General features: G+C 35.9%; 1 protein-coding gene across 1 annotated transcript; it reads right to left on the reverse strand.

The window, feature by feature from the left end:
* Positions 1-563: 563 nt before the first annotated feature.
* LOC110321359 (SWI/SNF-related matrix-associated actin-dependent regulator of chromatin subfamily E member 1-like) lies at positions 564-13459 on the reverse strand. Its single transcript, XM_021197581.2, is given in 5 exon segments — positions 564-590; positions 1428-1505; positions 2711-2911; positions 12259-12745; positions 12747-13459. Coding segments are annotated over 5 exon segments (1470 nt in total). The 5' UTR covers positions 13424-13459.
* Positions 13460-17864: the final 4405 nt, after the last annotated feature.

The following is a 17864-nucleotide window of genomic DNA, read 5'->3' on the forward strand; positions in this document are numbered from 1 at the left end:
TGTGGTACACATCAGGCAAACTCATGCTTTGCAGCAGTACCTTTTTCTCTGGAACCCAGGCCAATCACTGTGAGAAGAAAAAAAAAAAAAAACCACACAAACTTAGCTCAGAAACAATGGTAACTCAATCACTGGGAGCAGCAAATAAAACCCAATCTTATAAGCGTTATTAAATCTGATTCCTTAGGAGGTGAATCCTGATGGATCAGCCATGATACCAGGAAACTCTAGCAGCTACATCTTGACCTTATGCTATTCCCATTCCAACAGGCCTCCAACCCTCTCCTTATCTTTCTCTGTCCAATACAGAAGTCCTGCATACTTGCCCAGTGATTGGCTCTTTTATTCATTAGGGACCTTAGTATGTGATTCACTCCTCGTCTGCAACCCCTCCCAGGAGAGCAGAATTAGCATTAAAATACAAACATTACCAGGCCCATCCACAACATTTGCCCAGTATTATTACAACAGTATTTAAAAGGGGATAATGGATGGGGGGAAAGGAGGGCCCTGGTATTCAACTTGGATCACTGTTTGTTGCTTTGGAAGCAGTGTGAATAGGATCACAAGCCAAAGATTGTGGGCAAGTTCTAAAAAAAATCAGAAAAATTAAAAGAGCTTATTCTTGCTTAAAGCCTCTAAAAGGCATTACAACCTGATGACGCTCACTGTAGCCAACTGGGATGCGTAAACAAGGGGCAAACTGCAAAACTGTAAACTATCTGCATTGTAATTTTATGACATCAGTGTTTATTATCAAGGTTGCATTGGAAAACTAAGAGACCAAAAGGATTTCTGAATGCTATGGAGCAAAGTCAAGGAAATGAAGCTTTTAATGTGGAGTGCCTTTGTAAAGAAGAGAGGTTAAGTTGAGACTATGTGTCATTCAGATACTAAAACATTTTCTTTCTCCAAACACTTTCCAAGAGCGTATAGTCACATAGACTTTTGTCCTTTTCCTTTTTTTTTTTTAACTTTTACCTTCTCATTCCCTTTCCTCCCCTCTCCTGCCCTTCTTTCTCTTCCCCTCCCCTTTCCTCTTTCCTTTCCAAGTATGTCTCCTCACCACCACCTATTCCTTTCTATATCTTTCCTGTCCCTATTCTTTCTTGTCCCCCTTCCTTCCTTAAATGCCTAATTCCTTATCTCTTTCTTCTTCTTCTTTCTTTAATCTTTGTTAATCAGGGGCACTTGAACAAATTGATATTTTATACAACTAATTTCAAAGAATATCCTAGGTATAGAATATCCTAGGTATAATTATGTGATAATTGTAAAAAAAAAAAAAAACTCTCTATTTCAAGATATTCACATTATTGTGATTTTGAATTTAGTGGAAAAAATCATTCTCAACCCTGTCCCTTCATTTCTTTCTGAAATTATTATCACTATATAGTCCTGATTGGTCTGGGATGGTGGTCACTCACCTTCGACATCACAATCTCATAAGATAAGGCTTTATAAGATTGAAAAGGGATACGATTATCCAACAACAAATGACAAAGCTTGAAAACATAACCATGAATAACATTATATAGACTGAGAATGTTGTATTTAGTAACATATATGTATATATGTATATGTGTATATGTATATATGTATATATATGTATAGTATACATGTATACATTTATATATGTGTATGTGTGTATATGCATATATGCATACGTGCATATATGCGTATATGTGTATATGCATATATATGTATATATGTATACATGTGTATATGTGTATATGTGTATGTGCATATATGCATATACGCATATATGCGTCTATAAGCTTATATGTCTATATGTCTATATGTCTATGTCTATATGTTTATATGTCTATATGTCTATATGTCTATATGTATAGGAAACATCAATTAATGAACAAAGCTATGAATTTTAATGTGAGCAAAAGGGGCATATAAAAAGGCTGTGAGGGGGAATAGGAAAGGGAAAATAATGTAATTATAATATTATAATCTCAAAAAAAAAAGCCAAAAGAAGAAATACAAAAATATAACTAAAAATAGCCTATTGTATTTACAGGTAGAATTTTATCTGCAAAGAAAGTAACAATTATGTATTTTCATGCGTGAAATTGAAATTATCAATCCATTTTCTAGGTATTTTGAGACTGCACTCCTGAATCAGATATCAACAATCAGTTTACAAAATATTGTAAATTGCAATTTTTATTAAAAATAGAATCTTAACTTCTAAAATGTTCTATGAGCCTCAGGTTTGGGGGTGTTTTGTCTTTTGAAGTAGAAAGTAGTTAATTAAGTGATGCAAACATTGTTACAGTGTCAAGAAGAGACTTGGTCCCAGTAGCTAAATGAGACATTTATATGAACCTTACCACCATAAGGGCTCAGCAAACATAGTGTAAGAATTGTCAAAAGAATATAAAAGTCAGAGGATAAGAAGTATTGTTAAAATGTCTCTTTGGGAAATAATATGGCTAATGTTATTACAAAGTAAGCATTTTTGGTTAATATAGGCTCATAATTTTCAAAACCTACTTTAATTAGTGTTCTTAAATGTTTTAGCTTCCCTTCTAGCCCACCACCCAAAAGAGGTAGTGGAAAAGACAGGTTAATAGGGCAAAGGAGGATTTAGACCTGTTTAGAAATAGTTCTTTGGGGCAAATCCAATCTGCATTGTCAGGGTAGCAACAGTTTAGTTCACGTGAGTCAGCAAAGGTAGCTCTATCCATTTGCAAACCATTCCTGAATCATCAATGGTCCAGAAGACCCTCGAGGCTTTGCTAATTGGCCTGAGTCTGTGGAAGCAGCAAGAATCTGCCAGAACACCAACAGAATCTGCCAGAACACCAACAGAATCTGCCAGAACACCAACAGAATCTGCCAGAACACCAACAGAATCTGCCAGAACACCAACAGAAGTTGGTCGGTGCGTATCTCTCTAGGAAGTCATGGCAAATATGATCAGCAAAGTGTGGCAAGGCAGACCAATAACAGCATTTTCCACTGTCTGCTGGGTTATATTTATACTCTTTCCAAACATCACATGTTCTCCTAAGCTACTGCTATAGTGAAACATCACATGCCCCTTTTCAGGCAGCCTCTAGAAAATAATGCCACGTGTCTGTTCTCAGCAAAACATCCTCCCACTGAGAAGCCAAACCTACTCCATCTTCAAACCAGTCTCATATCTTGAAAGGAAAAAAAAAATAGCACCTGAGAACTTGATGTGCATCTGAATCCAAATTGCACCAAAATACCAGAAGGATCCCATGGCCTGTCCTTGAGATACTCCCTAGCTACTTCCTAGCAACTGTCAATCAAAGATTAGTCTGATTGTTTCAGATGTACTTTCAGACCATTTGTTATTGTTACTTCAGAACACCCACCTGTTAGCTTATAATAGTCATTCTATAAGATGTTTGGCAGGCTGGAAACCCCTCCCTTGCTCCCATATTTCTATAAAACCCTGTCCCAATGAGGGTTCAGTGCTGCTTAACCAAACTCTCCTATGGGTCAGTGGTGAGTAGGTGATGGTGGGTACAAACTGCCAGGTTGTAATAAAGAGACCCTAGTTTGATTACATCAGACTCAGGACATTGGTGCTCTTTTTGGGTTCATAAACATTTCTAGGCACAGCATGACACATCTGCTGCAGCAAAAATACCCATTCATTAGACAGTTTCCAGAAAAATATCACATAACACAACTAAGTATCCAAATAAGCCAGAAAATTTCTCTTCAGGTTAACTAGATAAAACCAATATGAAGTTAGCCAAATTCTAGCACAGATTAGGTAAATAATCTCCAGGTCCTCTCACTTACTATGAGTTATTGACAATGCATAAATGCTGATTTAGAAGGAATCTGTGTGTGTGTGTGTGTGTGTGTGTGTGTGTGTGTATACATATATATATGGAGAGAAAGGGGGGGGGATTGACCAATGGTAGGCTTCATGCTCCAGTACATGACCTCCACACATCAACACATGCACATATGTGCAACACTAACTGGACATAATGAGTTATCAAAGCACAAAAGAAGACATGAAGTTCAGTGTCGGCATGTTGGACAGAGTACAGAGAGGATTTGGAGGGAAAATGGGCAGAAATATGATCATATTTTATTGTATATATGTATAAAATTCACAAAAATTACAAAACACTTTAAAATAAGTTTTGAGCACCTACTAGAAATAATTTTGATACATATGTATGTATATCAATATATCTCTATATCTCTCTCTATATATAAATATCTGTATTTGTCCCTATATCTCTCTACCTCTATCTCTATCTCTATAATCTACATCTCTACATCTCTCTATCTCTATATCATGTATCCATATCTATTTTGTGACTATCTGTTTGGCTAAACTCTGATAATTTGGCCCTTAGGATCACAGTTAGCAGAACAATATTATGTCATAATGTGCAAAAGAAGTTGACTACATTGAAAAATCTTACTTTTATATTTATTTCCACTGTTGAATTATAATTTCAAAATGTTCAAGAATGATTCAGTTAAAGGAGAAAGACTATCAGGACACATAAGTGTCAGGGCAGTGATAACTAATTACAAGTATTGTCTTACTCCAAATCGCACCTTTGATCAGGATTATTAGATGTCTACACCTTAGGGTGCACTCAGCAATGATAGTACAAAGAGGTCTATACAATTCTTAGCTATGTCTTGGCTGCTGTGGGCAATGATTACAAACATGAAAAGCATGCACGGGTTTTAAGATGCTGAACCTTTACAAATTTACTGAAAAGTAGAATTACTTCATCACTTGGTAATCCCAGGTTAAATGTTTTTAAGTAATGTAGGTTCCTACATAAAATGTACAATCATTCCCTTTACTTCCAAAAATAATAATCACTGCAATTAGTCAACACAGACAACAACTGAAAAACATTAATTGAGATTAAGTGACAGACACAGAAACATAAAGAGTTCATGATTTCACTTGTAGACTGATTACCATTAAAGAGGTTATTGGTTTATATTGATTAAAGGCAGTAACATTTAATAGTAAAATGAATAATGAGTGGTGCGTCATTTTTTTATGATAATGATAACAATATGTTGTAAATTAATAACATTTCATATTTATAATTGCTTAGATACTACATCTGAAGTACTCTTGTGCCCATACATGTTAATATTCACTTGTTCATGCACACAATCAATCAACCAAAGATAGTTAGTTGAGGTCATGGATATGCTAATTAACTTATCCTTGGCAATCATTCAAAATACATGAAATGCAGCTTTTGAGGATTTTTTTTTTGTATAGCTTAAATATATACACATTAAGCATATATATGCACACACCGCTGGGTAACTTTATTGTTGATAATACAAAACAATTCGGTAATAATTAGAAAAAGAGAGCCAGAAGGAATTTCTATGATTATTCCTGGTCATCCCTAGTATAGTCTGTGTATGTCTTCCCAAGGTCACCATTAATTCTCCAAGGAATGATGTGGTTTTGGTCATCTTTATCAGACTATTTTTTAAAAGAAATTCCTTGAACCAATATACTTGTATCTCTCTTTAACTGTGATCAGCATTTTAACTTCCTTGGTGATGCAGACATAGGCCAGATTATACCATACTGAAAGTAGATAAAATTAGGTTTATTAGGAGGCAGATGTAGGGTGGGTTCACCTATCTCACAGGTGAAAGTCAGTAAAGTCACACATCCAGGCTGAAGCAAAGGGGTTTTATAGAGTTTAGTCAAGGAATGATGACATGCCAGCTAGGAGCTAGGATGGTATTCATTCATGGTCAGAAACTGAGCCCCTGGACGGGCACTCTTAGGTGAGTTGTCTGAAACTCAGAGTCCAGGGTTGACGATTTGTTGTGTGTGAGCAGGGTTTGGCAGAGGGAGGGCAGATGAGGTTTCCCAGCTTGTACAGCGGATGAGCAGGGGTTCCAGCCTAGCAACCAGTAATATTTTCCCTTATTTCTTAGACTCTTCACGTGTTCTTCATTAAAATAAATCCATACATAGTCACCTTCTCTAGAGGCTCTATCATGCCATCTCTTCAGTTTCTCATTCAAGTCCCTGCTCCTCCTGCAATTAAATGCAACATTTGCATCACAGTGACCAATTATCTGACAAAAACAGCACATGAAGTAGAGAGCTATAATGATCCATGATTTCACAAGATTCAGTCCACAGTCCCTTAATATTGTTTGGGTCTGAAGAGAAGCAGAACATAAGTAGGACCATGTGGTGGAGGTTTGCATAGAAGCTAAGAAACTAAAAGCACCAGCAAATTGAAGGAAGTAGGCTGTTCAAGGACATCCTTTATCGACCAACTTCCTAGAATCAGGCAGGAAGTTTTTGATAGATGTGGGATAAAACAGACACCAGATCACTAATCAGGTCACGCACAATCAATCTCTGGAACTATTCACTAAGGTAAAGTTTTCCTACATTTGCGGCTAATATTCTTCTTTCTTAGCTATTCTTATCACTCATTTATATTTCTCCTATTTTATCCACCTTTATTAAATGTCAGTTAATTTCCAGGCATTTTGAAATTAATGTTTTACTAAATTCTGTTCATGAACAGAAATATTGTCTTCTTACTTTGAAAGTTTATGTTAAGATGATTTATATTTAGTCGAATAAGCAAAAGAGATAAAATTGGCTAAGTATTTCCTTGGCTAAAAATAAACATTTATTTTGATTTGTTTTCTATTCTGTGGACATGCCTAGAGGCATTGGGAAATTTCCATAAATTAAAACAGACTCTGTGGGATGTGGAGAAGACGGTGCACTGCAGACATCTGTGTATCATACCAGGACTTGTAGGGATTGTGAATGTCTTCTAATGGAGGTTTACCAGATCCTAAAATCCCAACAAGTTCATATTGCTAGATGAAAATTGACTTTGAATATTTTGCAACTATCATGTTAAAATTTGTGTAATACATGAATTTATCATTTCAAAATGCCATACATATTTATGAAAGGGACTGAAGCCCAATAAGCAAGGTGCTATTTTTAAACAGGATTGAAATATTGATTTTGTTCAATGTTGAAATATTACAGAGAAAAATAAATAAAAATAAGCTGTGAGATATTTTTAGACAATTCCTACACATTCTTGTTAAATATCTAGAATTTCTTATATCTAGATTCAAGACTTGTAAGTCCCCATCTTAATTTATGTATTTGCTATTAAACTGAAAGCTTACTTAGCTTGAAATATTTGCCATAAATTATGAGCAGAATAATGCTTATTTTAAGTATCTTATTTAATATAATCTAAAATGCTAATTTAAATATCAAAATGTGCTGCTTAGACTTGCTTCGTTACTCATGCCTTTGATCTCAGAACTCTAGAGGCCAAACTGGTGAGCTTAAGACTGGCCTGGTCTACCAAAGGAATCAGAGCTGCAAGAGCTGCAGAGCGAGACTTCGTCTTAAATATGTAAATAAATACGCCAAATAAATAAATGAAACGAATGTCAATAGGCAAAACATATATATATGCATATATGTGTATATATTTCACATATAAGGAAGCAAGACATTCCAGAATATAGAGTCTTTTTTTTGGTTTTTTTTTTTTTTTTGGTTTTTAAGACAGGGTTTCTCTGTGTAGCCCTGGCTGTCCTGGAACTCACTTTGTAGAACAGGCTGGCCTTGAACTCAGAAATCCGCCTGCCTCTGCCCACCAAGTGCTGGAATTAAAGGCATGTGCCACCACACCCAGCTCGCATATGTAGTCTTATATCAATAAATTTATGAATACTTCAGTTTTGTCAGAAGTCCACTTTTCCTTAGTATCAATACATTTTCTGATTGTCTACTGCTAGTTTATGCAATACATCAAATAAGCATCGGAGACAAAACTTATGCATGTATTCTACAATAAAACAAGTTCTAAAATACGAAGATTATTATGGAAAGTTATAATCTTCTTTTCCCAATACAAATACTGTGAAGCCATCATATACTAATTGAATAATTGCGTAGTTTACGTAACTTTATTTGCTAAAACTCATTTTTAGTATGGTATCTAGAATGTTATTAAAACCTTTAATAATTGCTGACTTTTAACAGCATTTAATAAGTAGAACAAAATAAGTTTTAGCTCATTTTTCTACCTTCAAATGACCACTTAAGAACATATGGAAACCTAAAATAAATTTAGAGAAAGAAATTTATTATGCATAAATTTTATTTTACCTCAAAGCAGTGTTAATCAATAATTAAATTAGTTGTAAATGAGTACTTTGCAATCATTAGCTTCAAGGACTTGCTTCATTTGCTGTTAAACAATGAACTCTAAAATATTCTGATTTTAATTCTAGGTTAAGATTTAAAATTCATATTAATCTCAGTCTTCAAAAATAAATTGATATATGTTCACATTTCAGAGTACAGTAGAATTATTTGTGCTAATAAGCTTATGTTTGTGTGGACATAATTACATTCAGAATGTGAACATGTGAGAGCAAGGTAACACTTGATTAAATAACAACAAATGAGTGATATGCATGCAAATAACAACTGACAGTTCTTGTATCTAAGTAGAAATTATAGAAAAAGTCAGGGAAGTAAATCAAATTAAAGAACTCCACCCTACAAAATAGAATAATAAAGGCTAGTCTGTATTCCACTTATGAGATAAAAAAGTCAAGATAATCATCTTATGAATAATAAGTTTGACTTTGGCTCCTGGTTTTATAGTTTTAATTCATGCTTTCCAAAACCTGATGCTGTAGGTGTCCAATTTATAGAACAGTGTGGTGAGAAATGTGTACTGGGGGAACGCTGCTCATCTAGTGGTGAACCCAAAAATTCTACCAGAGAACTCCCACAGCTGATGAACAGTATCAGTAAATTTTCTTGATATAAGATTACCCCCCCCAAAATTAGTAGCCTTCCTTTATACAAATGATAAATGGAATAATATTAATAAATAGAATGAAATTAGACAAATAGTTACAAGTAATATAAAATATCATGGTGTAATACTAACCAAGCAACTGAAAAACCTATATGACAAGAACTTCCTTATGCGATTCACATATTAATCAAGTGATTAGTAACATTCTTAATGCTGCATATTTTTTCAGTCCTTCATTTTGTTGTGACCCCAACCACAAAATTCTTTTGATGCTACTTTATATCTGAGATTTTGTTACTGTTATGAATCATAATGTAACTCTCTGAGTTTTCTAATGGTGCTAGGCAACCCCTATGAAAGAACTGCTAAAGGGCTCACCACCCACAAGTTGAGAACCACTATATTAATTTCTTATTAAACATTATTTGTAAATGTTTCTTCCCTATTTCATAGGCCACCTGTTCATTTATTAATTTTGTTGTTGTTTAGTAGAAGTGTTTTTACTTTGTTGTTTACTTTTTCTTCTATTTGAGTTTTGTTTGAATTTTTCTAATAACCTAAAAGAAATAAGCTTTGCCATAACCAATGGTAAGGACCTTTTCAAATTCTGTTTTTTCTGAGTATTTTATGGTTTCCGAGTTCATGTTTAAGTTTTTTATTCTATTTGCGATCACGTCTGGGTATACTGTGATGTACACAATTTAGCTTCATTCATTTGCAGACAGATTTCTAGGCATGGGCATCCTGGTCCAATGAATTCAAACGCTATCATTTCCTCATATTTAAAGTTCATTTTAAATATTCTCATATCGTGTGTTTTGGTGATATTCCTTTCACTTTCCTGACTCTGACTGCTCTCAGATTCCTTTCACCACTGTCAGCCCATTTCATAGCTTTTCTATCTCTCAAATTAAAAAGCAAAACCAAAGCAAATAATAAAAGCATACACACACACACACACACACACACACACACACACACACACGAGAGAGAGAGAGAGAGAGAGAGAGAGAGAGAGAGAGAGAGAGAGAGAGAACTGAATAATACAAAACAAATTATGAACTCCATTATGTGCTGGCCAATTATTCCTGAGGAGGTAACCTGCCCTGTGGTGAGGTTGATATACCCAACACAATTCCATTGAACAAAACTGATTTTTTTTTCCTGTCTCAGCAAACAGCTTTTTGGTTAGAGATAGCAATTTGTGCCCACTTCTACTTTTTCATGCTAATTTTTTTTTTCTGATTTGAACTTGTGCAGTTCTTGAGTGTGATAACACATTCTTTGTGATTTCTGTTGTATCCAGAATATGCTATTTCCTTGGAGTCATTTTCTACCTCTTCCATGTTTTTTGTGTCTCCTCTCACAGATCTTAGAGCCTTGAGGGAAGACTGTGTTAAAGACACACATTTAGGTGAGTCTTTCAAATGTCTCACTCTGAATGTTGCCCAGTGTGCGCCAGTTTGTTAATTACCATCTTCTGCAAGGTGCCCCTCTGATGATGATTCAGTGATACACTGACTTATGAGAATAGAAACATGTTATTAGGAGCTCTTATACTGTTATGTATATTTAGCAGAATATTTGTAGCAAATTTTCCTATGCCCTATCTATTCTCAGGGTCCTGGCCTGATTAACAGTGTCAGATATTGATTCCACATCAAGAAATCAGCCTTAAACCTAACTGCAAGTTGACTCCCAGAGCACTTGTGCTACTATGCAACGAGTGGGCATCTCTTTCGGGAAGGTACTTAGTGTACCTCACACGTTTCTTAGCTGGACGAGGTAGATGATGACTTTTCTCTTCTAGTAGTGTCCATAGTATCTTCTGGAACTGTGACTGTGAGTCAGTATGCTTCTAGTTGAGCATTAGCCCAATTTCTCCATGTTTGATGACATAAGAATGTGATCTCTTCAGCAATAGGGTCCTACTACCATTGTATCATGGTGACTCTGCGTTTTCTGACTGTGAGATTCAGAGTTATAATCTTTGCTTTCTTGCCCATAAGATTGCATATTATATTACATTTATATCAGATTATATTTATATTGATGATAGTTATTTCTTGAGACATGGTGTTTGATATATTTGTTATACATAAAACGAAAACTACATTTTAACAGAGCATCATTTAAAAAGAAGTATGTTATTTCGAAAAGGCACATGGATTTTTTTTTTAAGATTTATTTATTTATTATATGTAAGTACACTGTAGCTGTCTTCAGACACTCCAGAAGAGGGCGTCAGATCTTGTTACAGATGGTTGTGAGCCACCATGTGGTTGCTGGGATTTGAACTCGGGACCTTCGGAAGAACAGTCGGGTCGGGTGCTCTTACCCACTGAGCCGTCTCACCAGCCCCGGCACATGGATTTTTTTAAATAAAATATTATATTTAAAAACCTTTATTCTCCTAAAATGTATGATATCTCTCTAACAATTTGACCAAGAAGCATAGATATTGTTCTTACCAAATACTACACAGCAAAATTAAAATGTTAAATTCGTAATTCATAGAATTAAAATGAAATCTTGCAGGTTTTCTTGTCAAATACAAATTATTACGGTAAAATTTTTAAAAATTAATATGCAAAGAAGCAATAGTAGTGTGTTTAAAAGTAAATAAATTATTATATTCAAAAATACCACAGATATGTTAAAATAAAGTGGATAAAAATGAAACCATGATTCATCCCTCATGTTATTTTATTTATTTATTTTTCCTGTTAACTTTTTATTACATTTCAAATGTTATTCACTTTCTTAGTTTCCCCTATGAAAATCCCCTATCCACTCCCCCCCTCCCTCTGCTCCCCAACCAAATTATTTCCATTCCTGGTCCTGGCATTCCCCTATACTGGAGCATAGAACCTTCACAGGACCAAGGGCCTCTCCTCCCGTTGATGACTGACTAGGCCATCCTCTGCTACATATATAGCTAGAGACACAAGTTCCACTATGTGTTTTCTTTGATTGGTGGTATAGTTCCAAAGAGCTCTGGGGGTACTGGTTAGTTCATATTGATGTTCCTCCTATGGGGCTTCAGTNCCCTTCAGCTCCCTGGGTATTTCTCTGGCTCCTTCATTGGGGACCTTGTGCTCTATCCAATGTATGACTGTGAGCATCCACTTCTGTATTTGCCAGGCACTGGCAGAGCCTTGTGTGAGACAGCTATATCAGGCTCCTGTCAGCATGCTCTTGTTGGCATCTGCCTAGTGACTGGGTTTGGTGATTGTTTATGGGGTGGATCCCAGGGTGGGGCAGTCTCTGGATGGTCCTTCCATCTCAGCTCCACACTTAGTCTCTGTAACTCCCTCCATGGGTAAACCCTAACCCTAACCCTAACCCTAACCCTAACCCTAACCCTAACCCTAACCCTAACCCTAACCCTACCCCTAACCCTAACCCTAACCCTCCCTTCCTTCCCATTCTCCTTGTCCTCGGGAGTAGCCATGCCTTCTTCACCATTCTGCTGCCTCTCCACCGTGCCTTCAAGGTGTGTCTCCTCTGTCTCTATCGGGATGTTCTCCTCATCCTTCTTTGCTTTGTTCGCCACTTGCTCTTCCTCAGGGGCGATGCTGCTCGGCCTGTGCTCAGCCTGCTCTGCTGCCTCCTTCTCCCTCTCCTCCTGCCTTTTGCGGGCCTGTTCTTCTGCCTGTGCGATCTCAGCTGCAATCTTCCCCATGTCTACTTCCACCTCCAGACCACATAACCTTTTAGGTTCTTTGTTAAAGGAGTCTGTGTTTTCCAGGAACTTCCTCTCCTTTTCCTGGTGCCGTTCCTCTATCTGAAGGAGCTCAGCTTCTAGTTTCCGCTGATGAACCACTAAAGACTGGACCTGTCACTTGAGGACCTGCATTCTAGCTGTTGTGACAATCGACCGCACATCAGGTACCACTCTCAGTGTGGATCTCACAGATGAAACTGTGGTTTCTCTGGAAAAGGGCAGTGACTGTGTGCTTCATTGAAAAGTCATCACCATCATCATCATCATCATCATCATCATCATCATCATCATCATCATCATCATCATCATCATCTGGTTCCTCAGCAGGCTGAATGCTCAAATAAGGTTCTCCTTTCTCCATGCGAGACTGTCTCTGTCGACGTTCTTCCTCTAACGCAGCTTTCGCATGACTTTTTGCATTAACATAGGCAAAGTACACAGGGGAATTATGGTAGGCCTTCACAGGCTCATTGTACTCTATCTTTTCGGCTTCGTATTTGTTTAAATATTCTTGCTTCTCTTCATCAGTGAGATCTTGCCACATGACACCAATAATCTTGCCAATCTCCCACAACTTTAGGTCAGGGTTGGAAGCCTTTACCTGGTCCCAGACCTTTCTGCTGTACCTCATGTAGGGCATCAGCGGCTTATCTGGTGGCTTTGGAGGCGTTGGAATCGTAATGCCATAGGATGCTGTGACCCGGCTGTTGGTGCCCAGGTTCCCTCCCAGCCTGTAGTTGTTGTAGGCGAAATGACTGTATGGAATGTATTCCACAAACCCTGGTGTGCTGGGTATTTGTGTTGCAGGAGCTGGGGTGGTAGGTGGGGCATAAGATGGTCTTTTTGACATTTTGGAAGATTTAATTCTCAGTTCCTTAAGAACGAATCTGAGATGCCGCGGGCCTAGAAGGCGCCCAGGGTTCTGGCTTCGCTTCCCTTTGTCCCGCGCTCTCCCCACCCCTGAGTTTAGATTGTTATCAAGTTAACATAACTAACCAGCAAAGATACCTTGCCTTTTGACTTCTATCATTTCAGGTGTTGAAAATATCTTCATCTTGACCTAATTATCTAGTAGAAGAGAAAAACCAACTGGTAAGTGACAGAAATGAAAAATTTTAAAAAACTTGATGTTCTTATAAGGATAAAACACATGTGGAAATATTTTCTTACACAATGCATGGAAAAATAGTTAAACCCCTCAATTACTTTGAACTTATATTTGGATAAGACATTTCAGCTCTTTTTCGTAGAGTGTGCTATGAAATTTACTTGGTTTATATTGGACTTCTTATATCGAAAAATAAACTGGGGACCAGGCAGATGGTTTAGTAAATAAAGGCACCTTCCTCTAAGCCTGGCCACCTAGGTTAGATATCTGAAACCTCCATAACAGAAGGAAGGAGAGAACCACGACCAACAAGTTGTCCTCTGTCCTCCACACACACGTGCGCCCTTTACAAAATTCTCATTGGGCCGTTTGTGGGTTCTACATAGTATTATCAAATTTATTTTAATTCCCTTTTTTAAGAGGACAAAAAATATCATATTAAATAGCTCATTATCTGCTTCCGTTTTGGACTGTGAATATTTAATACTCCAGAGGAGTGTTCTAGTTTCAGATTTAAGATCTGACTTTTGTTCCAGCGACTCCAGTTCAGTAGCACGACTGATTTCATTTCTATTACAGATTCAGTGCACAACATAGATATCTTCTGATGTTAGTAGATATTGCAGATGTAAAATTCACTTTGTTGCTTTGGGTGCCAGATATCCTTGAACACACTGCCAGGAGCATTGCAGCAGAAATTGATAAAATGTGCTTCCAAATTTGAAAATTACCAATAGAACATTTTGAGTCCGCTGGCTTTTTTCCCCTTTTGTTTTGCTTTCCATCATAATACCATGCATATCTTGTTGGTATGTAACCTTCAAAGCCTAATAAATCATGCATACTCAATGGAATAAATACATAAACCACTCGCCTCCTTAATAGGGGGTATTTTTCAGATAATGAAGGCACTGTTCATTTGACGCTTTAGTATGACTTGACTCTGTGCCCTTAAATTGACTAGATACTTAGGCTCCTAGCCAAGGAATCTGCAGGCGAACCATGGTTTTCAGCTATCTCCCTGAACATATGTCTCTCAGAGGGGATATTTTTTCCAAGTTCTAAAATGCTCTGTTAAGTCTCAATAGCTGTGTTAAAACTTCCATTATAGTCTGTTCTTTTGAGCATGTGCAACGTATACTGGAGGTCAGTCAGTACCCCTGAAGGGTGACTTTTCAAAAGACAACCACAGAATCAAATGCAGTTACAAGCAGTTTGAAACATCTCCATTTAGATCGTTTTGAAGAATTCTTAATCTTCTGACCTCAAAGGATTTGAATTCTCAGTAAGGTTAAATGGTCATTTAAAATTACATGTAGTAACTTATGTGGAAAAATCTGTAGAATTCCCCTTAAGTTTATGTCAAATATATGTTTCATTTAACTCTGTAATGCTATTGTTTGTGACACTGTATTTAAATCATTTTTGTTACATATTTTTTCACAGAGCATAACAATATTACTCATCTAAAAATTTTTTATGAATATGTGTGATTGTAAGCTTTCCTATATCTCAATAAGGCATGATACATAGATGGCACATCATTTTTCCTGTGGAGAAAACATGCTAATACTATGCTGCACTCATATTTTTCAAAAATAAATATGTGAAGATGGAATAAGTGAGAGTAATGTGATTCAATAAGAACAAATTTAATAATAGACTTTCTGGAATTTTACCAGTTGCTTCATTAAAGGAATTGAAAATTAACCAAACCATAAGAAGGCCTCGAGGAGTAGGAAGTACTATGTACTTAGTTAGACTTCCTTAGGAAAGGAGAGTCTAGACTCTAGGATGACCAGTTTGCAGCTCCAAAACTGAAGTATTTATTTTGTTTTCTTGACAGAAGATGCTCACCTTGATTTAAGCACATCTTTTTCCTAGGGGCTTCTGTATCTTGCAACTAGGTAGTGTGTGTTTGATGGTGTTTCATTGCCTGGCAGAAATTGATTTCTTTCTCCAAGTCTGTATTCCAGGATTCTGAATAATAATTGTATACTAATAACTGATTATAAAGACTATGTGACTTAATTAGGGTGGTTATTAAATATTGAATTATGACTTATATTTAATATAATGTGCATGGAGTGGTTTTCAGCCTTAGAATCTGTTTCAATTTGACTTCTCTAAAATTTCCTCAGCAATTTCAGACAGATAATATAATCTAATGAGACAAAATTAATTTAACCAATATATTTCTTCTTTCTTTTTGTTTGAAGGTTTAGCCATGACAAGATTCATCCTATGATTATATTGAAGTGTGAGACTTAAAAGTGAAGCAATTCAACAAACATGAAAATATAGTCATCCCTCACCATAATTATGATTACAACCAAGTAATATGTAATTAGAAAGAAAGGCTAAACAGAAATAATTTCATCCTTGATATCAGGTTATTAAAATCCTCTTTCTTTGTCTGTGTTGAAATGATGGTCAACACAGACAAAGAAAATAATAAATAATCACATTACTTTTATGAAACTAAATCATATACATTTTGTGGAAATTGGATCCAGACATTTATTTTGTGACATTCTTGATTTTCATAAAACTTCTAGTTCTATGCTGCAATTTCCCCGAGAGTAAACGATGAACCTCCAGGTGCAACATCTGCTGCTGTGAATATAATAACCGTCTCATCGAGCAAGAACAGATGTAGCAACTGTGAGGTCTTCTCTCTGGAGGAAACTACCTTGGGAAAAAAATCACCCTGTACACTTACCATGGGCCAACATGAGCACAAATGTTAACCTGTTCTGTAATTTTTATGCTTATGTGGCAAAAGTATAGTTGCCTTAAAGGAACATTTATGTTCACTAGACATTAAAGTAATCTGCAAGTAATTTTATAACTGTAGGCACACATAAATTATTACCCTTCATTTTATTGATGCCCTTAAGTCTCCCAGCATCACCCTCCACACTGTAATATATTATATCTTTCTTATATATGTAGCATCATATTCAGTACTACAAAGTTATATTTACAATAATATGAAACACAAAACATTTAACAATTCAAAGTGTACACTTTTGGTAACATGAAATAGTTTCTGTTCTACCCCTGAGTTGGTGCTGCCCAGAGTTTAAAATCATAGAGTAGAACAGCAACTTCTAATAACCTTGTGTAGTAATCACTCATGAGAAGGTTAATGAGGTTACATTTCTAAGATTTTATCAAATGGGTATAAACTTGTGCCTCTTCATGATGAATCCTGAGTAGAGGCAACACATATCACTTATTAAACAAAGTAGTTAGTTAATATGATACCTCACAAGTATTGTAGTTTCTAGTGTTTCTCCTAACTGTAGCACATACTGCATAGAGGAGCAATTGCATGTTAGAGCTGAAAGCAACGCAGGGGGCTGGGAATCAACTAAAGAAGGCTTTCAGCTCCATGCAAACATAGACAATGGGATGGGGGAGGGGAGCTATTCTGTATGATCATTTGTTTACTGCAGACTCTCATATCTAGAATTTTAGTGCAGCAAAACTATATTAAGCAAATGCTTGCTGAAGTTTAATAAGGATTTATTTTAAATACAATGATTTATTAAGTATTCATAGGTTAATAGTCAACACAATGATAAAATTTCTAAAGATAAGAGAAATCTACAGTTATTATTGTTATTCTCAGCACATGAAGTTATATGCCTTATTTGACATTATCTTCATCAACAAGCCCAGTTCTTTATGTTCATTAAAAATAAAATTTATACCATAAAACATTTAGCAAGGGCATTACTATGGTTCTTTCTTTGAAAGGTAAAAAAAAATTCAATTTTTCATAATTATTTAGGAATTGTTCTGGATTGTAAGATAATATTATCCAAGATTTTCTCAGTTTTTCTGCCAGTAAGTAAAATCCCTTAATCATTTCACAGTCTTTACAATCTTGAAATCTTTCAATTTATTAGGAAAAGCAGCAGATTCATCCAAGGCAAGTAGATCCCAGGACATTGTTCCCTGAATTTCCTATATTCTGTGCTTATTTTCTTTGTCGTACTCAAGTATATTTGAAACTCTGAAATTACTTCCCTCTTTCCTTACTCTCAAAAAATATTATTTTTTTTATAATTTTTAGCTTTTAAAATTAAAATGGATGTGACTGGCTATATTTAATATGAATTTTACAAGTTGTCTTCTAGAAAATAAAGAAACATATAACCTCAAAAATCTGATA

This window comes from Mus pahari, chromosome 5, assembly GCF_900095145.1.
Source record: "Mus pahari chromosome 5, PAHARI_EIJ_v1.1, whole genome shotgun sequence".
NCBI lineage: Eukaryota > Metazoa > Chordata > Mammalia > Rodentia > Muridae > Mus > Mus pahari.